Raw genomic sequence first — 22,039 nt, forward strand, 5'->3', positions numbered from 1 at the left:
CTTGACTCGACCGAGATGAACGTCAATCAATCAAAAAAAAAAAAAAAAAAAAGTGACACTACGTCAAAACCGGAGCGCCGTCGTCTATTCGATGTATTTAGTGCGTAGCTCGGGGTTTTTAAAACGTAAAGTTTCTCGCGTCCCGCCGCGTCCCGCGGGCGCCCCCGGTTCCACCTCGGGTCCGTTTTGTTCGCTTTAATCGGCGCGGATTATTGTTTTTAGCGGAGGAGGAGAAAAAAAAAGAAAAAGAAGGGACGGTTCGCAGCGGCGGGGACAGGAGGGGGGGGGGGCGTGGCCTTCGGGTTTAGAAATCCTATCCATTGTTCCACTCCGACGCGCGAAGAGAACACCTCTGTCGAGACCTCAGCCAATCAGCGGCCCCCCCACCTCCTCTACGCCACGCCCACAACCCTATATTAAACGCGCGGCCGTCAGCAGCATTGGCCACTGGCACAATATAATACTGATAGATCCGCAAACCGAGCAGAGGGATTTACTTTATTCAACCTTTCATTTCAGCCGTCCTTTATTTTATTGAACTAAAACAATGGCAGACACAAAAGTTGACTGCGGCTCGGATATCTCTGCCAAGGTAAGAGTCCTCGCTCCTTCACCGGGGCCGCTGAGCCCCTCAGCGGAATAAAGCTTCTCCAGGGCTGTAACCGAGATATTCTTCTTTTTTCTTCTTCTTCTTCTTCTTCCTTTTTTTTTTTTTTTTTTTTTTTTTTTTTTTTTTTTTAAAACCTCTCCGTCGTCTGTTCGCGCTCATTCCGAGTCGGTGAAGTCTCGAGCCTGTCGGGAGCAGATCAGGAGGAGATACCTTAAATATATATATATATATATATATATATTTATATTTTTCTCCAAACTCTTGATGGAAAATAGCAGTAGAATAAAGCGGAGCTCTCCGCACCGCATCATGGAAATCGGCTGCGTCTCCGGCGCCGTGTCTTCTTCATTGTCCGGAGAGTTAACAGTCTGCGCGGGTTCTTTGTTTATACAGGCGGCTCGGTTCTCCTCACCGAAACGACGCACATCCAGACCGAACCGAGGCACCGCGGAACATCGGCGGCTCCAAACACAACACTTTCCTCGGTCTTTTTGGGGGTTTTTTCCTTCTTGTTTTTTTTTTGTGTTGTTGTTTGAGGAGGGGGCTCGTTTATGTGCCCGCTCTTCGGGCTCTGAATTGACGCGTAATATTCGCACATTATTATTTTTTTTTATTTTTATTTTTTTATTTTCTACGTCTTTGCAGGAAAAAAAAAAAAAGCTTAATGAGCATGAATTCGTGAAGGTGATTCCCGGTTTGGAGAGAAGCGCTGTTATCTTCTGGTGCGGGTTTTTTTTTTTTTATTATTTTTTATTTTCTTTATTCATAGTTACGTGGGGGGGTGTGTGGAGGTGGAGGGGGGGGGGAGGCTTTTCTGACGCTCTCCAGCTGGTTTTGTAGTGTGAAGTTGGTCCGTTTGAATGGAGGACGGAGGAGGCACGGCGGTGGAGGAGTCCACGCTGATGGCAACTTTCAGCTGCTTCGTTTGTATTTTATTTCCCCGTGAAGTCATTTTTGTTGGTGGTCCGTCTTCCGTTTATATTTTATTTTTTTGTTTCGTTTTTAAAAGGCACCGCCGGCGGGGGGGGGGGGGGGGGGGGGGCCTGCCTGCCTGCCTGCCTGCCTTCCTGAGCGCACCGTCCGACCCGGTTTGTTTACCGACCCAGGGAAGGTCGGCGGCGGCTGCTGCTGCTTATTATCCAGCCTCTCCGGTCACCGGAGAGTCGCTGCTTCCGCTTCTTCTTCTTCAGTCTTTTTGGAGCACGTTTGCAGGGCGCGTTTATGTCTCGGGGGGAAAACTTTTTCCGTCTTTTTTTTTTTTTTTTTTGCAATGCAGCCCACTCCTCCGTGTGTGTGGCCGGGCTGTGGATGTGCGATGTGACGGTACCGGTTTACCCCCCCCCACCCCTTCTCTCTTTTGTGATCCGTAACCATTTCGGAGGGTGCCAGAGAGAGAGAGAGGGGGGGGGGGGGGGGGGAGGTGGTTCTGCTTCTATCAGGTCATGTTGGTGCTTTTAGTATATGCTCGTTTTCGTCCGGTTGGACTTTGGATCAGATTGGGTAAAACTTTAATGGCCCCGTTGGGGGGGGGGGGGGGGGGGGGAAGGTGGGAGGGGGGAGAGAGTCGCGTCTCCGCAGCGCTGAGGGGAGAATAGGATCCAGCTCCTCGGATAATAAGAGCAGCGAGCCGCGGAGCGGAATAATTATGAGAGATTATAACAAATGAACATATGGACAAGGTGGAGAGGGAAAAGTTGGGGGCCTGGGCATTAACGCGGATAATCCGGGGTGCCACTATTTATAGTTGTGGAGCATTTTTACGCACAAGCGCCTTTTTACGCACAGCGGGTGAAGCGAGCGAGCGAGCGCAGCCTCGCGCTCAACTGAACCTCATTTGTCTCTTGCCAAGGAGGCGCCGATGCTGCTAAACAGCTTAATGGATTTCAACCAATAAGATTATGCCAAGCAATTAATCAATAACAGTAGCCTATACGTGTCGGGAGGCGCGCGCGTGCGGCGGGGGGGGGGGGGGGGGTGTAATACGGCTGTGTACGAACGATGTCGGCACAACGAGGAAACGGAGCGCTATTAATAGGCTCGGCAGGCGGTTTTCCGGTGTGCTGCGGGGAGCAAAGGAGCCCAGAAGGTGTTCTTTTTCTTTTTTATTTCCTTTCTTTTTTTTTTGTCGGTGTGTTTGTGGGATCCTGGCACCGGCTCGCGCCGCGTTATTTCGCTTTTTTTTCGTGCCGCTTTTCTCGCCTGCCATGTGTCGTCTTCTATTGTCCTTCCCTGCCTCCGTTACAACAAGCGGCCAGCAGCAGCAGCGTGCGTCGCGTTCACCTCCTCCTCCTCCTCCTCCTCCATCACTCCCCCCTCCTTCACATCCTCCTCCTCCACCACCACCACCGCCCCCCCCTCCTCCCCCCTTTCCCTCCTCCTGCTCCTGCCGCCCTCCTGTGTTATTTTAAACGGAGCGGTGCATCCTGGGTATTGCAGTGCCTCTCCCGGGCGTGTCTCGTGACATATGGCGGCGACGGCAGCCCGCGGAAGACTACAATACCCAGCGTGCCCCGGGGGGGCCACATCAAAGTATCAGATTACAACACATTAGAGAGGATGGAGTGGGAGGAGGAGGAGGAGGAGGAGGCCTGGGGGGGGGGGGGGGGAGGATCTGCAGAGACCAATATGGTGTTTAAATAGGAAGGCTTCATTCTGACAGGGAGGACTGAAAAATGTGCAGCTCCCAGCAAGCACTGGGGCTCCTCTAAGTAGGCCAGTAGGTAGAAGGGCAGGTAGAGGCAGCCTGGAGAAAGTTTGTAACACTCAGCTGTGTTTGAAACTGTGGGGTTGTTGTTTTGGTAGTTTTGTACTTCCTGTTTCTGATGTTTTCTGTTTTCTGTTTTTGCAATCAGGACCTGAAAGAGAAGAAGTTGGTGGAGGAGAAGGAGAACGGCAAAGACGCCGCCACCAACGGAAAGGTGACCTCCGTCGTCTCAGCTCTGCCCTTTAGAAACAAAACAAACAAAAACAAATGATGCTTTCGTCGACACGCGGGGGGGCCAGAAATTTTAAAACTTTTTTTTGCTGGGGGATTTTTTCAGGAGAATGAGAACGGCGAGCCCGACGTAGACGACGAAGAGGACGAGGAGGTCGACGAGGAGGACGAGGAAGACGACGGAGAAGGTAGCTGCATGTTTTTTTATTTTTTTATTTTGATGTCTTATCCCCAAAACTTGCACACACAAAAAAAAACAAATATATATATAAACCTCACTCATGTCATCCTTACGTCCTGCAGGTGATGAGGAAGACGAGGAGGAAGATGACGATGAAATCGAGGGCGGCACGAAACGGGCAGCTGAGGACGACGACGACGAGGACGAGGTGAGACGGCGGCACCTTCGACGACCTTCGAGACTTTTACTCGTTCACCAACCGGCTAACTAACCCGCCATCTTCTTCTTCTTGTTTTTTTTTAGGACGACGTCGAAACCAAGAAGCAGAAAACCGACGACGACGATTGATGCGTTTCCCCCCCGCGCCATCCTGCTGAACCACTTCCTGATTCTTCACCTCTGACCGTTTTTATGTCACAGGTGGAGAGGCTGGAGGACTGATTTAAAGGAAGAAAAAAAAATAATAATAATTCAAAAAAAACATCAAAAAAAAAAAAAAAAAATCCAACATGGTCATTAGCAAGTAGAGTTCAACAAACACCCAACCACGTCCACACGCACACACACACACACACACACACACACACACACACACACACTCGATCTCCCCTCAAAGCTGCAAAACAAATTTTCTAGAGGAACCCGCCACCACACCGATGCAGAAAATCCGGCTTCTCTTCAACGACAACAACAACACGAAAGGAGAATTTGTTTGTATTTTTATTTACATTTTATATTTTTGTACATATTGTTAGGAGGGGGGGGGGGGAAAGGGGGGGGTCAGTTTCTCTCTCGGCAGCGATCTCGTCAGACCAAATCGGTGCTTCTTTAACGAAAAGATTTTACTTGGTTGACCATGTTATGATATCTCGACAGATACTAGAAGAAGAAAAAAAAACGTTTAAAAAAAAAAACAAAACAACAACATTAAAGACAAAAACCTCTTAAGCCGTTGAACTCAGAGCATTCCAGTAAATTTAATGTATGTACTTTAGCTGTACCATAACTAGTTTGTTTGTATGGGAGGGTAAAGGCCAAAGAAAAGAGCCTCTTTTCTTTTTCCTTTTTATTTTAATTTTTTTTTTGTCAGCGACTTTTTTTTGTTTTATGACGGCCTGTTTTGATGTATGTGCGAAGTTTGTTGTTTGACAATAAACCGGACTTTTATTTTGTGAGTTGTACTTTGTATCTCTGCTTGTTTTGTACCCTCCCTCCCTCCCCCCTCCTCCTCCCCCCCGAGAGCCGAAACAGTGAAGAAGTAAAGGTGAGTCTTTTTAAAGGGGTCAAAGGTCACTCGGACTGCAGCTTTTTTTTCTTCCTGGAACTTGTCGTCAAGTATTTTTCATTTTATGCAACTTTATACTTTGTCTTGTGATCGGCACATTAAATAAACTTAGCGGTTTACAATCTGGAGGTTGCGAGATAAAGCGGCGTCGGGCAGATATGTATTCAAGTTCTTTCCTTTAACTTCTACTTTTTTTTTTTTTCTTGTAAATTAGCAGCCAATTGAACTTTTGAGACTTGACATGAATCAAGATGCTAATGAGGGTCTTCAAAGTATATACTCAGTGGAAAATATCATATAAGGCTTGAAATTTAAGTTTGTTTTTCATTCTTGAAATGACAATAAATGATTTCCGTCCTGTTACAAACCGCTTTAAATTCTCCCAAACTTTTTACACATGGCAAAATCCTATCAGGCTGAATGTTTGTGATTTTATTTTTTAATATATATATATAAAATGATGCAGGAGATATCTGGGATCCTTTTATTTCAGCCACATTTGTGTTTCCCAAACCTCTGGAGGCACACGAAGGCTCCCCCTAGTGGTGGCTTCGAGGCCCTAACCGTGGCCCTCCCTCCCAACAAGTCCCAAAACAACAAAAAGTGTCTGAAAACAAGTGTTTACATAAACATGGCATGAAAATGATGCAAAAATCATTTCAATATTTTCAGAAAAATAAAAATGTGACCGCGATGACGTTAGATTGACTAGAGTTGGAATAAAAGGGGGAAAAGTGGACGCTAATGGGCGAATCTCATTAAATGACCCTTAAAATGCAATATCTGTTAGAAAGTACAACTAATGACGAGGCAACACAACTTGGAAATGTATATAAAGTCGATAAAATTCCACAGAACCACATCAGTAATAATTATCACCTTCTGAAAATATTCAATTTCTACATCCTGAATTGCCCCATTCTCTATTTTTTTTTTAACTTTTCATAATTTGAGCACATTTAGCTGAATTAAAAAAAACAAAAACACATCTGTACTTTCACTGGTTTGGGATATTGGAGTATTTTTATGGGTGTTTTGTGAGTACTTTTACCGGAGTAAAGGAAACTTTGTGATGTCATGAATGTTCATAAATATACCTTTTAGTCACTATATTTTTGGAAGTATTTCAACTTAGATCCACCCGAACATGGAGGTCAAAGGTCGCAAGGATAACCCGAGCGGTCGCAATGTTTCACAAACCTTTGTTTGCTTTGTAGGAGTTTTCTTGTCCTCGTCATATTTTCAGTGTACTTTTACTCTTAAGGAAACTAACTACCTGTAGTTCACCTCCACGCTGAGCTCAGTCTGTCAGGAGACAGTTTATTACTCCAGCAGATTGAGGTGATGATATTTCAGGCATTTTTTTGAATGGAGTCATTTTGAGGATTTGACCTTGTGTTTTACTTCAGAGTATTTGCTCCAAGGGGTGGAAGGTAACTTAGTACATTTACTCAGTCTCTGTACTTAAGTATGAATCTGAGGTAATAGCGAAGAATATTTGTGTGCTTTTTGTTTAAACAGACGGGTGGAGGATCCAGAGTGTTGGAGGTGAACACGGTGGAGGATCCAGAGTGGTGGAGGATCCAAAGTGGTGGAGGTGAACACGGTGGAGGATCCAGAGTGGTGGAGGATCCAGAGTGGTGGAGGTGAACACGGTGGAGGATCCAGAGTGGTGGAGGATCCAGAGTGGTGGAGGTGAACACGGTGGAGGATCCAGAGTGGTGGAGGTGAACACAGTGGAGGATCCAGAGTGGTGGAGGATCCAGAGTGGTGGAGGTGAACACGGTGGAGGATCCAGAGTGGTGGAGGTGAACATGGTGGAGGATCCGGTGGAGGATCCAAAGTGTTGGAGGTGAACATGGTGGAGGATCCAGAGTGGTGGAGGATCCAGAGTGGTGGAGGTGAACATGGTGGAGGATCCGGTGGAGGATCCAGAGTAGTGGAGGTGAACACGGTGGAGGATCCAGAGTGGTGGAGGATCCGGAGTGGTGGAGGTGAACATGGTGGAGGATCCGGTGGAGGATCCAGAGTAGTGGAAGTGAACACGGTGGAGGATCCAGAGTGGTGGAGGATCCGGAGTGGTGGAGGTGAACATGGTGGAGGATCCAGAGTGGTGGAGGATCCAGAGTGGTGGAGGTGAACATGGTGGAGGATCCGGTGGAGGATCCAGAGTAGTGGAGGTGAACACGGTGGAGGATCCAGAGTGGTGGAGGATCCGGAGTGGTGGAGGTGAACATGGTGGAGGATCCGGTGGAGGATCCAGAGTAGTGGAGGTGAACACGGTGGAGGATCCAGAGTGGTGGAGGATCCGGAGTGGTGGAGGTGAACATGGTGGAGGATCCAGAGTGTTGGAGGTGAACACGGTGGAGGATCCAGAGTGGTGGAGGATCCAGAGTTTTGGAGGTGAACATGGTGGAGGATCCGGTGGAGGATCCAGAGTGGTGGAGGTGAACACAGTGGAGGAGCCAGAGTGGTGGAGGTGAACATGGTGGAGGCAGCTGTGATCCGTCTGCCCTCTGTGTGTCAGCAGCAGACGAACATGACGGAGCCTGAACGTCGGAGGACGAGCTGATCTGTGTTCAGTCTTGTCGGCTGCAGCCTGCGGGCCCCAAAACTCAGCGAGGAAGTCGACACACAGGAATGTTAAAAACACATCGCGGCTGATAGAAACCTGTTTACGTTATGAACAGTATCTTTAAATGTTCTGGCCTGAACTCAACTTGGCTTCTATAAAACTTTGATGGTTTTTATTCATAATAGAAGCTTTTCAATATCTAAAAGTACAGTATAGTCTTTTTTTTTCTTTGATCTAACATTACTAAATATATTTGATTAACTTTACATTATAAAATATAAAATATTTTACTTTTTTTGTTGATATTTTCATTACTCATTTCTATTACATTATAATATCATACAAATTAGGAATATATTTTTACATACATTCTTTATATTAAAATGTAGAATTTTTTTTAAATGAATCTTACAAATATTTTTGTAAAAATAAAATAAAAAATATTTTCTCAAAAATGTGCTTTTTAATGGTATTTTTTAATTTGTAGGTTTATTATTATTAATGTTAAAATTATTGAAAGATATTATTCACAATATACAATACAAATTATCAATATTATCACTCACTTTTGTTTAAGAATTGAATATCCCACAAATACTTAATAAACACATTTTTCTTTTACAGCTGCAGGACATTAGAGTTTTATTTAATTTTTAAAGCTGTTTTTTTTTTTTTTGGACGGTTGCTATAGCGCCCCCTTTAGGAGAATAGACCCCATATTCTTTATAAACCAATAGCCTAAATATTTGGGAGTGTATTTTTGTTTGTTTGCGACAGATTATTTACACTGAAGGTGTAGAACCGGTCAGACCAGCAGACGTCGGCGAGTCCGGTTTGTCTCATTAACATGCGAGACTCAGTCTGCTGCAGCTTTATAACCAGATCAGATCTGGGAGCTGAAAAACCTCAAAATCCTTCTTAACTCAGCAGGTGGTCTGACGCAGCAGCTCCCCCGCAGCTCCCCCGCATGGTTGATCCTAAAAACCGGAGGAGGGGCGGAAAGGGTGGGGTAAGGGGAGGGTGGGGGGTGTCAAAGAACCACAAGGTGTGTTGACGTTACAGACACAGGTGTGTTTTAACCCGGATGTGTCAGCGGCAGAGTCCAAGAGTTTTTCTTCCACTCTGCAAGCAGCTCATCGGGGTTAATAACGACAGTCTGTAAAAACATCAGCGGACTCCTCGGCCAGCTCCGGAGGCTTTGGCACTGATCCCAGCGACTGAAGGCGACTTATCTGGGCGCGATGACAGCAACCCCCACCACCCGCAGACGACATCTCTGTTCCACGATACACTTATTTATTTATTTATTTTACCGTTAATACGTCAAAATCAACGATCACGGCAAATACCTTTCAGCATTTTCCTTTTCTGGCGGAACAGACAAGAAACAAAGCGAGCGTAGCGGCAGCAGAGCAACAGATGCTTCTGGAAGAGATAAGAAGAAGAAATCTCTAACCCCTCTACCCCCCCCCCCTCCTATAATCAGTCAAATATTCTTAAAAATTAGGGACATTAATGTGCAAATATTTTCCAATCAGGCTGCGGCCAATGTTTATTTTCATCGTGGGTCCGATTCATCCGATCGCAATTATATTCTCTTTTAATTGTTTGATGTTTTTTTTTTAACAATTTGGTCCAAACCGCAAAATAATCAAATCAAATTCAAATAAAGCAACAAATCGGCGCATTAAAAAAAAAAAAAAAAAGCTGCAACCCTGAAATGAAGACTAATTGGGTAGGTGTTGAAAATCCTCCTTCCTGCTGAGGCCTGTAGGGGGCGTGGAGGGGGCGGGGCTTATTGCCTCTACCTACACACCTGAACTGATAAGAGGCCCTGCTCAGTCTCGGCCTTTCATTCAAGTGCTCGTTGTCCGAGTGGTGGAGTCCATTGTTCTCCACCTCGGTGTTTCGCACCGGATGCAGTTGTTTGAGTAAGTTTTGGATGTTAGTTTGTCACGTGACAAAGTACTAAAGGGGGAAAGAGGTCGGGAGTAGTTGGGTGGAACAAACTGACAATTTTCACGCAGTAGTCTGGTGTTCAAATTCATTATGAAGCAAAATTCAACGTGGATTTCTTTTTTTTTTGTTTTGAAGTAAACCCAAACTGATGTTTTTCTTTTTGCTGTGTAGTTTTTGGGCCTCACGTTAACCAAACACCGACCATGTGAGCGACTTTAGCTGACGACACACTTGCCTAACAATAACAACATGTATTGACTTTGTATTTCATGAAAGAAGTTGAATGGGAGTCTATGGAGCCGCAGGCTGCCTCTAGTGGCCCTCGATGGTATTGCAGCATCGGCCCTAATTTTTCAGATCCGGAAGCGAAGTCCACTTTTATACAGTCGGTGGTCTTGAGGCCTGCTGTGCTCTCTGATTGGTCCCTGTAGGCTCCTCCTCCTCCATCTGAATCAATCATGAAACTTGTTTCTGAAGTCAGCGAGATAGTTTGAAGTACTTTATATAAAGTTGAGGCCAGTGGTTCCCAACCTAAGGTTCAGGGCCCCTTTAAGGGTCACCGGTTAAATGTGATTTAAGGGGGGAAAAAAGTGAGTTTTTTTTTTTTTTTCCTGCTGAAATCCATACCATATTTTCCTCTGGTGTTTTTAAAAAAACAAATTTATTCATTGAGCTGTCCTGTTTTTAATCTCTGTAAATCACTTGCGTTGCGCAGGTTTGGATGAAGTTCAAGTCAGTTGGTGGCGCTGACTTTCAGGTGAGCAGTGGAGTCCTGAGCTCTCGGTCTCTCACTCACTCAGATGAGTCCTGACTTGACATCAAATCAGCAGCTGCAGGCTGAAAACTTGGGAGTCTGACACGCTGCAGGTTACAAACATCAGGTATCAGCTGCGTGCTGATTGGCTCCCCACGCTGCAGCCTGAACTACAAACCATCCAATCAGGTGAGTGCATGCGTGCAGAGTTTGCAGCTGCTCCGGTTCTGCTCATTTAAAATTTGGAGGTGATGCTGCTGACGTCCAATCAGACAGCAGTTTTATTCATTAAATACAAATAAGAACATTAATCTCATTTGTTCTGTTACTACTAAAAAAAAAAAAATACTGCAACTATAAGTATATTAAGTATTCAGGTCCTTAACTTGAGTACAAAGATTTTTTTTTTTTTCAAAACTTTACAATACTTTATTACTTTTGCTGCAGATGATTAAGGTTCTAGATTTTTATGAAAAATATTAGTACAAGTGTAAAAATACTTCCTGCGTTGGGAAATTCTCCTCAAATAAAAGCGCAACTGTTGAGAGAAGTACTTAAAGAAAAAGAATTTGATCTCTATAACATGAAACGCAGCATTATGTTTATACTTTTAACTACTTTATAAAGTTTTGATTTGAAAATGATCTAAAAATGTAACATTTGAATTTAAAAATGTGACATTTGGATAAAAAAATATGACATTTTATTCTACAAATGTGACATTTTATTGTGAAAATGTATAAAAAGTAGTATGAAAACATCTTTTCCTCACTAAATGTACCACTGAGTTACCACTGACTACTTATCCTCATGTTTACCAAATCTGCCGCCTCATCGCTGAACGCATCAACACCATCAACCGAGTCGTTGATTTTAGTCTCTCGGTTGATCCGATAATTTATCGATGATCTCTCATAAATGAGACGCACACCGGTTCAGCAGGTTTGTTTTGTTGCCGTTTGAAAAGGTGTTTTTTTTGTGTGGTTTTGTTTCAGTTCTCCACCCTGTGGTGACGAGACGAGGTTCAGATCGGCCGATCGACCCGCAGCAGTGGGAGCAGCTCGGCGCGGTCATGTGGTCTCTGCAGGAACACACGATGCTATAATAATGGGTTTTTTTTGTTTTTTTTTGTTTTAAGGATTATGTTTCTGGTTATTTTTGTATCGGTTTTATGAATGACTTTAACTGTTTCTCTTGTCACTCTTTTACAGTCCCCCCTGTGCCAAGCAGCCTCCGGCGCACCCGAACCGAACAAACGGGTACAAATAGTTTTCATACTTCTGCTGCTAATGGAGTCGATATTATAACCAATGAGGAAGAAGCACCGCCGCATTTACTGCTTCTTAAACACGTTAATGATTATGTGCAACAAAATTACCCTTGTTAAAAAAAAAATCTTTTTATTTAACAACAGTTGCAAAATGATTTGCACACGCTTCTTTTAAAAGTGACACCTGCTTTGAAGGAATCTTTTGATATGAGATTATTCAAACCAAAAACAGCTGAAAAGTATCAGTGGAGTGGATATTCACACTTAGAGAGGCTCCAGAGGGTTAAACCAACAAGAAAAAGGAGTCAAATCAAAGTTGGAAACGTCTTCAAATGTGTTCACAAATCTTTCCAAAACGAGTAAAAAAAAAAAAAAAAAGTAAATTCCCAGTTATAGTATAATATTTTACCTGAACGTGCTGCAACTGTCTGCAGCAGCTGAAACGAACAGATAACATAAAAAGGATCAATGCATGAAAACGGAAGGGATGAAAACTTGCTGAAAATGAGAAGAATCTGTACTTTGGCTTGTTGTCTTTGTAGGATTCTTCTTTTCAGTTTTTTGCAGGCGAACTTTCTCTCAGCGCGTTGCTGCCCCCTTGTGTTCAACGTGCGAGTTGCATGTTTCCTCTGCAGCCAGTTTGATCCTGAGGAAACGCTTTTGCCAAAAATACAACAGTTTATTCCTGATAATTCATCCTCCTATGAAGACTTTTTTGTTTTTGCTTATTTGAATAAGAATTTTTAAGATTTGCCGTGTTGAGGTTTCGCTTCAGTAGTCAGAAACTCGGACAAAAAAAACATGATTGTTAAATGTTATTTGCAAACTAACACAATGTTCCAAACCACAGTATTCATAACCTGAGTTAGTTTTCAATGCTGGCCATTGTATTGACCTTTTTTAAAAAAAAACATGCACACGTAATTTATTTCATTTATTAAAGCACAAATGCAACAATGAAATAAAAATGTAACTACTAGTTGGGTCCAGTCTGTAATTTTGTTGCATGAATCAGTAAATCACAAGTGGATTTTATTTGTAAGCATAAATCTGACCCGAAGAACGGCGTTGGTAGTGTTTCTTTCAGCCCTCAGTCACGTCTGCAGGTGGTAACTGATTAATAAATCTTGATGTCGTTCAGCCTTTCTGAGGCCGTTTCACGTTTAAATCAGTGAATTTTTATTCTGTGAAAATAGAAAATGTTGGTATCTATTTTGGGAGCTTCGGTTCGGAGCCACTGGTGCATTTTAAACTCTGAGGATGCTGCAGTGATGATGAGACTCGTGTTATTGATTACTGGGACTCTTTCATCGATGTTGTTTATTCCACCTCTGCTCTGGAGGAATAAAAAAAGTTAGGAGTCAATCAGGGTCCAGTATTACATTCTTAACCAGAGTGACGTGAAAACACGACGTTTCCGGTCACAAACAACCAGAACGGACTTGGAAATATCTGGTGTCCGGATGCTGAACTTTTGTTTTCATGTTCGGAGAACGTGGAGGCAGCAGCTGGAGGAAGAGATGTCATTTAACTGAAAATAATTTGGTTGGAGATCTTTGAGCTCTTTTTTTTTAATGTATGCGTGTGTATATATATATATATATATATATATATATATATAATGATACAAACTATATTCTTCTATTTTCTTTCAGCTCATTCAGCGTCAGGTGAACAAGGATCCTACCTGAGCGCTGACTCCGCCCACCAGGATGCTGCAGGGACTGGAGGAGGAAACGGGCGAAATGCAGCCACACCTTTTGACACTCAGAAAAACACTCGGAGGAGGTTGGTGACGATTTATCAAAAGAATAAAAAAACAAAAAACAAAACAAGGACGATCGATTAATAGATTGATGATGGATAGTTTAGTGTCACACAAAAAAAAAAAAAAAATATCAAAAGCAATGAAGGACATCAAAAATTGTGTTTATCTTATTTCTAAACAGTCTGAAAGAAAGATGTTTTTTTTAATTATTTTTTAGACCTTTTTAAAAGGTATTCAGTGTTTTTTCTCTGATGGGCTTCCTGAGCATCACGCCGTTGTCATGGCGACGATACAGAAATACATTCACACCACTCACGAGTGCCATAACATAACGCATCGTAATGCACGTCTACTCTAAATAAAGCAAAAACAATTGACATAATTCCTAAAGTTTCTACTCAATTCTCTTTAAAAAAAAAAAACAACAACAACATATAATCTAGTTGTTTAATATGATTTGGGAGTAATTAGAATTCATTTTTATGACTGAATTGATGTGGTTTTGGTAGAAAATGACGTCCCTCAGGCTGCGGTGTTAAATGATTGTGTGTATCTGTACTAAAGGTTAGTTTTTAGTGAAAACCAACAGAAATGGTATTTTCTGGTACTTTAATGTAAAGTAAAGGATCTGAATACTTCTTCCACTGCTGCGTTTTGTTGTTTCCACTGTTACATTTCAGAGAATTTGTATTTGATTTGCTTTTTATTTTTTTTAAATTTTGAGTTGAAGATACAATTTTAAGTTTAACACTGAACAGCCGGCTGAAGTAAGGATGCCAGGATAAGGTCTTAAACCATTTAAGTGTTATGGAAATGCATCGAGTTGCAACATGAAAAGAAAAGACAAAACAAAACAACCACAAAGGGAGAAGATTTAAATTACTTGACACGGACTGTATTTCTATTCAGGGAGCGGCTTAAGGTTTCTTTACTGTCATGTAAACGACGAGCCGGCTTTTCAGAATAAAACAACAACACAATGCACTCGCATGCAGATGAAGGACCCCCCCCTCCTCCTCCTCCCACCCTCCTCCTCTTCCTCCCACCTTCCTCCTCATCCACCTTTTCACACCCAGTCCCTTCAGACACACCACACACTCTTTTCTGTACTTCTATCTTTGTGAGCACACACACACACACACACACACACACACACACACACACACACACACCTTCCTGACTCTATGCATCGCCCCGGCAACCAGGAGCTCGCCTATAGCAACAGCTGGAGGAGCAGCACAACACACCGGCCCTCTGTAGGGAATCGGTGTGTTTTTACGGAGGTGCTGATGATGGAGGTGGAGGACGTAAAAAGTACAGATACCACACAGTAAAAGAAATACTCCACTACCAGTAAAAAAAAAAAAAAGAAAAAAGATTTGTCGACAAAGTCACACAAAGATTGTAGTTTATAGAGTACAAAGCCAATGAAATGTCGTTAGCATCTAACCAAAAGTGCAAAGACGGTGTTATTTACAGATAAGTTGAAGTTCTACCGCGTCAGTGATGACATGCTCTGCTTGTATTTTCTGTTTAAGAAAGGTTTAAAACTACGATATAACAAAGTTTAATTTTATAACCTTTGCGTATTTAATAAAAGAAAATCTACATTTTTAAAACTAATTGTGTCAAATAAGTAGTTTAATAAATAAATATAATACTGCAGTATGTTTTGGATCATATTTTTGGATATTCTTTAATTCACAAATACAGATATTTTCCAATATATTGAATTTCAAAACTTTTGTCTTAAATCTTTATGTTCAGCTACTTGCTATGAATTTTTTTTTCCTGGAGGAAAAGTGCGTGACCGCTTGAAAATGTGTAAAAAAAAAATTGAAAACTTGAATGGAAACACAACATCTCTCTATTTTTAGTTAAAAAAAAAAAAAGTCCTTAATGAAATGTTGAAGATTTTCATCCAGCAGCTTCTCTATTGAACGAGGATGTCCAGACGACAGTTTTAAATCAGAGAGGTTTACGGGAATCATATTTCCTGCCATTGTTTGGATCTCAACGTTTTTATTTTTTATTTTTTAGCTTTTCTATTTTGGATATTTTGTGTATTTCGTGTTCTTATGTTCAGTAACTGGTGGTTTTTAATCATCAATCTGTTGGGTCGAATGCTTGATGTGGTGTGTCGGTGCAGCCACTAGAGGGCAGCAGCGGTCATATTTTAATCCATGTTATCACATGAAGGTGAATGATGGCAATTTATAAAAGAAATGCGCATTTGTTCACACTTTTTACATCTATTTAACATACGTTAGATGAAGGGGACATTCAGGTGCTGCAGGAAAATGTAGAGATAATTCAATTCAATTTTATCGACGCAGAATACAAGTTATTTCAAGGCACTTCACGTAGTAAATTCCTTTCAACAGGCCTTAACAACATTATAGCACCCAACAATTCTCATGTGAGCAAACCGAGAAGTAAAAATAAAATTTAAAAAAAATAACACAAACTGTGCAACAATGAACAAGGATCTTATTCTTTGGGTCGTGACCCGGGGTTTATGAACACGGCGAGGGCAGGAATGTAAACCAAAGAGTTTTGCCGTTGTTTTTTTTCTTATTTTCTTAAACGTCCATTTTAAATTCGAGATAAAGAATTACTTTAAAAACATTTACATTGGTAAGTTGCAGTAGCGATAACTTGCACGTGACATCTCTTGATTGTAGCCAGAGAAAATATGGGTTTCACTTTTTCCCCTTCTAAACTGAATGCAAACTTAAATGTGAGTTTTTATTTCTCTGAAAATGGATTTTCTGAAATGTGTAAAGAAGAAAAAAAAGAAAAAGAAAAAAGCATTGTTCAGGAACCCGGTTTTAAAGTCAAGATATCGGTTTCTCGCCCGTGTGGATTCTGTGACGTTTCTGAATTTGGGACTTCGCGTTCAAAGACTTTTCCACGAATGACACATTTTAGAGGGATTTCACTCGACTCGGTCTTACTGTCGTCTCCTTTCTTATTGTGACTTTTGTTTCCGGGACGTCTCTTCTTTCGGTTTCAGATCTGCATTTGTAGTTGATCCCGAGTCTTCATGCCGGCTTCCTCTCCGATCTCGGCTCTCAGCTACAGGAGAGTTGTGAGAGAGGAGCTGGTCATTTTGGTTCTGGTTCACTGTGGTCACTTTCCTCATCAGTAGGAGTCACCATGACGGTATCGGTCTCTTGCTTTCGTACAGGCTTCTCTTTAATCTGTGGAGGTTCTGGTTCCTCCTGGTCCTCTTTAATCTGTGGAGGTCCTGGTTCCTCCTGCTCCTCTTTAATCTGTGGAGGTCCTGGTTCCTCCTGGTCCTCTTTAATCTGCGGAGGTCCTGGTTCCTCCTGGTCCTCTTTAATCTGCGGAGGTCCTGGTTCCTCCTGGTCCTCTTTAATCTGTGGAGGTCCTGGTTCCTCCTGGTCCTCTTTAATCTGCGGAGGTCCTGGTTCCTCCTGGTCCAGACTGGAGTTCCTCTCCTGGTTCCAGAGCTGCTGGTCAGAGAGAACGTCCTCCTCCTTACAGACATGTTGATGTGGGACGTCTGGAGGGACGACGAAGGGACACGATAAAAAGGTCACTGACGTGATGACAGAAAAAGCACCAAATTCTGAAAATATATTCTAGTTTAAACTGAGAAGAGCTGTAAAGCAGCAGATTTCTGTAATGAAATGACTTTTATTGTTACTCTTTCAAGTGGAAACGCTCCCAACAACAACAACAACAACAACAACTACCACCGAGAGAGTCCCTGAAGGGGGTAAGAAAGAGGGTGCTTTCGGTGGACTCTTCTTTCGCCATTCATCCCGGCGGCCAGAGGGGGAAAGGACTCGCTGGACCACCTTCCCCAAAACGAACCGCAGCTTTGGACCCTCGCCACCGTCTAACCTCGTCGCCGTCTCCCCGTCTGACCTCTAGGTTCCCGGCCGCCGTTCCTGAACCCACACGGAGCTTCTCAAGGGATCCGGGAAGGACCCGGTTCAGGTCGCCGTCTCCTTCGCCGGTACGTCCCATTTAACCCACACCGTGATGACTTTTACTCCTGATGTTGGGAACGTCAATCTGGTTTTCTTGCCGCCACAAAGCTTATTTAAAAAAAAATATATATATTTTTTTTTACTGCTGTTATTACTAAGATTTAGGCCGATGACGCTCGTAGTTACGGTAACGGTTACAACCCGTGAGTCTGGAAACACAATGAGCCAAGAAAGAAATATTCTTGCCGTCAAACTTCTTTGATAAATAGTTTATTTCCATAGCGCCTTTTACAAACACCACGTCGTACAAGCTGCAATTTGTTAGTCATCACTAAAGTCTGATACAAAAAAAAAAAAAAAAAGTTGATGCTATCGGAAAAGACAAACATTAAAAAAAAAAAAAGTGCTCTAAACACAAAAACATATTTGGCAAGAAGTGCTCGAGAGTTTCTCAACATTAGAGTTTAAAAATATAACTGAGGTAGAGTTAAAAAAAAATAAAAATAAATCACAACATTCAGTCACAAGTTTCAATTCATTTGAAAACTGGATTGAGACCCTGATCTCATAATTAGGAGAAAACTCTCTTATCGTATCGTAATCAGATATAATATGAAACACTGACGGTGCAGGAGTTGAAGTATTTCAGGACTAACATGAGAATCCTCAGGTTTGTTTTTTTTTGTTTTTTTTTTAAAGATTTCCTTCAGATTCAAAGTAATTCAGTGATAGCAGGTCAATACATCCAATAGTCCACGATGACAAGTAGAATAAAAAACTGAGTGAATTCAGTGTGCTTAATTTGTCTTCAAAATTAGAACAGGCTAAAAAAAAAAAAATAATTAAACGGGATTGTGTTTTCATGCTTTATGTTTCTTGTAAAAAAAAAAATATATATATATATTTACAGGTGTTCACACAATTAAAGGCCTTTTAACGGGATTTACAAAATACTTTAGTGGGAAAAAAAATTAAACGTGCAATGAGCTTCTTCGACATTCACGCTGATTTGTGCAGTCTGACACGGATCAGAACCCGATTTGACGCGTAATAAACTCTCGTTGAAGCCCGGAGTCTTTAAAAAAAATAAAAAAAAATCTGGAAAGATCCGACGTTTTTAAAACCCGTCACCAATTCCACGTGTTTTTTTTTTTGGTTGTTTTTTTTTTTTTTTCAAGCTAGAAAGCTTCAGGACTGCGGATTCTCCCCTCGGTGAGTCCTCATGTGACTTTTCAAGTACGGTTTAAAAACGAATTTCTTCCCGCATATTTGACAGGAGTACGGCTTCTCGTCCGCGTGCGTCCCCGCGTGCTTGATCAGCGACGACTTGTCCGTGAACCTTTTCCCGCAGGCCTTGCAGAGGTACGGTTTCTCGCCCGTGTGGATCCTCGCGTGCACTTTCAGCGCGGCGCTCTGGCTGAAGTTTTTCCCGCAGGTGGCGCAGGCGTACGGCTTCTCGCCCGTGTGGATCCTCTCGTGGTACTTCAAGAGCGACAGCTGGTAGAAGCGCTTCCCGCACGTCTCGCAGGCGTACGGCTTCACGCCCGAGTGGATCCTCGTGTGCGTTTTCAGGGCGGAGCTGTGGCCGAACTTTTTCCCGCAGGTGTCGCAGCCGAAGCTCTCGCCCGCGTGCGTCTCCATGTGGTACTTCAGCGTGGAGGCGTCTTTGAACGTTTTCCCGCACGACCTGCAGGAATACGGTTTCTCGCCCGTGTGGATCCTCATGTGACTCATCAGGTGCGACCTGCGAATGAACCTCTTCCCGCAGAAGTTGCAAGAGTGCGGCTTCTCGCCCGTGTGGATCCGGTGGTGTTTCTCCATCTCCGACTTGTATTTAAAGGATTTCCCGCAAATGTCGCACCGTACCGGTTTTTTCGCCGCGTCGGCGTTACGCGGGTTCTCCGACACGGACGAGTCGTCCTCGTCGTCGCTGTGAATTCTCTTCTTCGGCTCCGCGTTGCTGGTGGACGCCGAGCCTTCGCGCCGGCTTCCTCTCGGATCTCGGCTCTTGAATGCAGCGTGACCGTCAGAGGGGAGCTGGTCGCCGTCCGGTTCTGGTTCGCCGAGGTCACTTTCCTCACAAATTGGGGCCATGAAAGTATCGCTGTCCTCATCAGAAGGAGTCACGACGATGGTGTCGGTCTCCTCCTTCAGTTCGAGCTGCTCTCCGTCCCGACCGGTGCAGAGTTCCTCCTCTTCCTCTTTAATCGGTGGAGGTTCTGGTTCCTCCTGGTCCAGACTGGAGTTCCTCTCCTGGTCAGGGGGAACCTCCTCCTCCTTACAGACATGTTGCTGTGGGACGTCTGGAGGGACAGAAAGACACAAGAAAAAAAAAAAACATTGATGACCCCTGACGACGAGTCCGTATGAGCTTGTGAAACAACTTTTTTTTTTTTATTTTTATAATTAGTACATATGAGATGAGACTTTATTAATCCCACAGTGGGGAAATTTAGTCGTCACAGCAGAATAGAAACACGGTTAAGAAAAATAAAAAAAATTACTAAATACGTATACAATCGAAATAAGAGATTTTTTTTTTTTTCTTATAAAGGTAAGACCAATTAATAAACACACAAACTACATACACAGAAATAAATAAATACGACTTGAGAAGGAAAACAACAAGTGTCAGGTGCTGGCAGATAGAGCTGCTTATTTTATATTAATTTTTTTATAGTGCAAAACATTTCTGCTCTTTAAACCAACTGTTTCTCAGGGGAACAAATTATAATTAAAAAAAAAATTTAAAAAAAAATCTACAGCCAACTGCAAAACCTTTTCAGCATTTTCTTGGCTGCTGTATTTTTTGTTGTTGTTGTTGTTGTTGTTGTTTTTTTTGGGACCTTAAAATAAATGTGACGTAGAGCTCCGATGAGGATCCTCCACGAGTCCTCTTCGTGTGTGATTTAAGACCTCCGCAGTGTGACAGACCTGTTCTGTGTAACTTTATTTCGGGTTTCCAGGTGATTTCCAGCATTTTCCGCTGCCGGTCGATCTCCTCTTCGTACCGGACGATGGTTTCCGCGAAGACGCCGAATATTTCCTCCGCAGCAGCTGTTAGTCGCTCGCTGATAAACTCTTTCAAATGCTGCACTGAAGACATATTTACTCCCAACAGGTGGAAAATATTTACCCGCGATACGACTTTTATATCTGAAGGGGTCAAACGCATCCACTAAAGCGAATATTTCCAGCAGTTTTCATTGTTTTGGTCGCCGGATGTCACCGCCGTGACGTTCCGGCAGATACAGCGAGTTCCCTTTGTTTTGTTTTTTTTAGTTCCGCCTTCAACTTTTCAAAACCAACAAACTCGAATCAGAGATATTTTACATACTCGCGGATATGGCGAGACGTCATATTTTGTAAGAAATATGTATGTAAAGCTGTTTTTTTTTAATAAAGGAAGTATAGCTGTGTTTTACAGAGCTGGTGAGCAGGAATTACTAAATCGAGGTCACGAGATAGTATTTTGAGGTTGGTTCCATAGACTCCCATTCAACTCGTTTCATAAAAATTCGGAGTTAATAAAATTTCTGTGCGTTATCTCGGTTTCGCGAGCTAAAGATGTTTTCTGGCGGTCCATCGGAAAATAGTCCCGCCATTAATTCGAAAATAAGTTTAAACAAAACATGGTGTCTCATGGTTTCCAATCAGATCGAGTCAGATCCCCCCACTCGCATTTGTGAAATCTTATATTATTTATTTATTATTATTATTATTATATAGCACACATGAACAGTTTAGAGATATTCTTTCTCTCCAAAATTTTCAGATCACTTCTACAATGTTTATTATTCGGGCCCTGAGCACCAAAACAGTGCAAAAGCCCATATTGGTTTTTTTTTAATTTTTTTTATAAAGGAACTGTTCTTCTGTTTTTTTTTTTCTTCTTTTCAAATGAATTCTACTTCTGAGGGCTTAAAGGTGCCACAAAACTAAAATTACTCCGTAGCGCCCACTAAAGAGCCTCTACAACTACTTTCAACACCAAATCTGGTATGCGTGGAATTGGAGCTGTAACTCAACAGTATTTCGGCTATTTTTAATTGTTTTTTTTGGTTTTTTTGCACTTTTAAAAGACTCCTACGGAATTTATCAAACCGACTTGAAATTGGGTCTGTAATTTTAACACCAATGGGACAAAAACATTTTTTTTGATTTGTTTCAAATATTCCCAAGTGTTTTATTACCACATTTTACAGTTAAAGTCGTGCTTTACAACTGCATGTCAATCAAACAGTGAGCATAAGTAATTGACATGCAGTTGTCAATTACAACTTCTATTGAAATTACAGTCAATAGAGTTGTATATGACCAAATAAAATTATAAATGGCAAAATATCAATAAAGTTAAGGAAAAGTTAAAACCTCTTACAGTGGTGAATAGAGAGAAAAAGGGAGAGATTGTTCAGGGTCATTTTAGCCTGCCCTAATTACAGGCATTATAAAAATAAAAAAAAGTTTTTAATATTGAAAGTTGAAAGGGCGTCTGGTTTATATAACAATCATGCTGCTTACATAACTGAAATTAATCAGCAGGGCAACATCTTTATTGGCTTTAAGTCAATCAAAGTCATAAATCTCAGTGGATACAAAGAGCAACTGACTGAACAGATAAACTAATTTAACTTTTTAAAGGATCCTAAGACCCAAAATCGAAGCTTTTTGTAGATTTTCCAAATCATCGTTATTCTTTAATTCACAGTTCATTAATGCATTTAATTCTTTTGCCACATT

At 42.2% G+C, this 22,039-nt stretch overlaps 2 protein-coding genes across 2 annotated transcripts; one reads left to right on the forward strand and one right to left on the reverse strand.

Moving 5' to 3' along the window:
• The first annotated feature begins 303 nt into the window (after positions 1–303).
• Positions 304–4,907, forward strand: LOC138210720 (prothymosin alpha-B-like). The gene is made up of 5 exons (XM_069170006.1): positions 304–592; positions 3,463–3,528; positions 3,652–3,733; positions 3,849–3,934; positions 4,030–4,907. The coding sequence occupies exons 1-5, from the start codon at positions 548–550 to the stop codon at positions 4,072–4,074; spliced, it is 324 nt and encodes a 107-aa protein (XP_069026107.1). The 5' UTR covers positions 304–547; the 3' UTR covers positions 4,075–4,907.
• Positions 4,908–17,553: 12,646 nt separating this feature from the next.
• Positions 17,554–20,530, reverse strand: LOC138210846 (zinc finger protein 45-like). The gene is made up of 2 exons (XM_069170184.1): positions 20,234–20,530; positions 17,554–19,602 (listed from the first exon to the last, which is right to left on the reverse strand). The coding sequence occupies exons 1-2, from the start codon at positions 20,472–20,474 to the stop codon at positions 18,488–18,490; spliced, it is 1,356 nt and encodes a 451-aa protein (XP_069026285.1). The 5' UTR covers positions 20,475–20,530; the 3' UTR covers positions 17,554–18,487.
• Between the last annotated feature and the right edge of the window lie 1,509 nt (positions 20,531–22,039).

This window comes from Embiotoca jacksoni, unplaced genomic scaffold, assembly GCF_022577435.1.
Source record: "Embiotoca jacksoni isolate LCO1_2020_lvr unplaced genomic scaffold, fEmbJac1.0.p SCAF_48, whole genome shotgun sequence".
Classification (NCBI taxonomy): Eukaryota; Metazoa; Chordata; class Actinopteri; family Embiotocidae; genus Embiotoca; species Embiotoca jacksoni.

Excerpts from the sequence above, each read along its gene's own strand:
- LOC138210720 (XM_069170006.1), top strand. The coding sequence starts at position 548 with ATGGCAGACACAAAAGTTGACTGCGGCTCGGATATCTCTGCCAAG. Across the intron at positions 3,529-3,651 it reads ACGCCGCCACCAACGGAAAG|GAGAATGAGAACGGCGAGCC; the intron begins GTGACCTCCGTC and ends GGATTTTTTCAG. Across the intron at positions 3,935-4,029 it reads ACGACGACGACGAGGACGAG|GACGACGTCGAAACCAAGAA; the intron begins GTGAGACGGCGG and ends GTTTTTTTTTAG.
- LOC138210846 (XM_069170184.1), bottom strand. The coding sequence starts at position 20,474 with ATGCGTTTGACCCCTTCAGATATAAAAGTCGTATCGCGGGTAAATATT. Across the intron at positions 19,603-20,233 it reads AATAAAGTTACACAGAACAG|ACGTCCCACAGCAACATGTC; the intron begins GTCTGTCACACT and ends CTGTCCCTCCAG.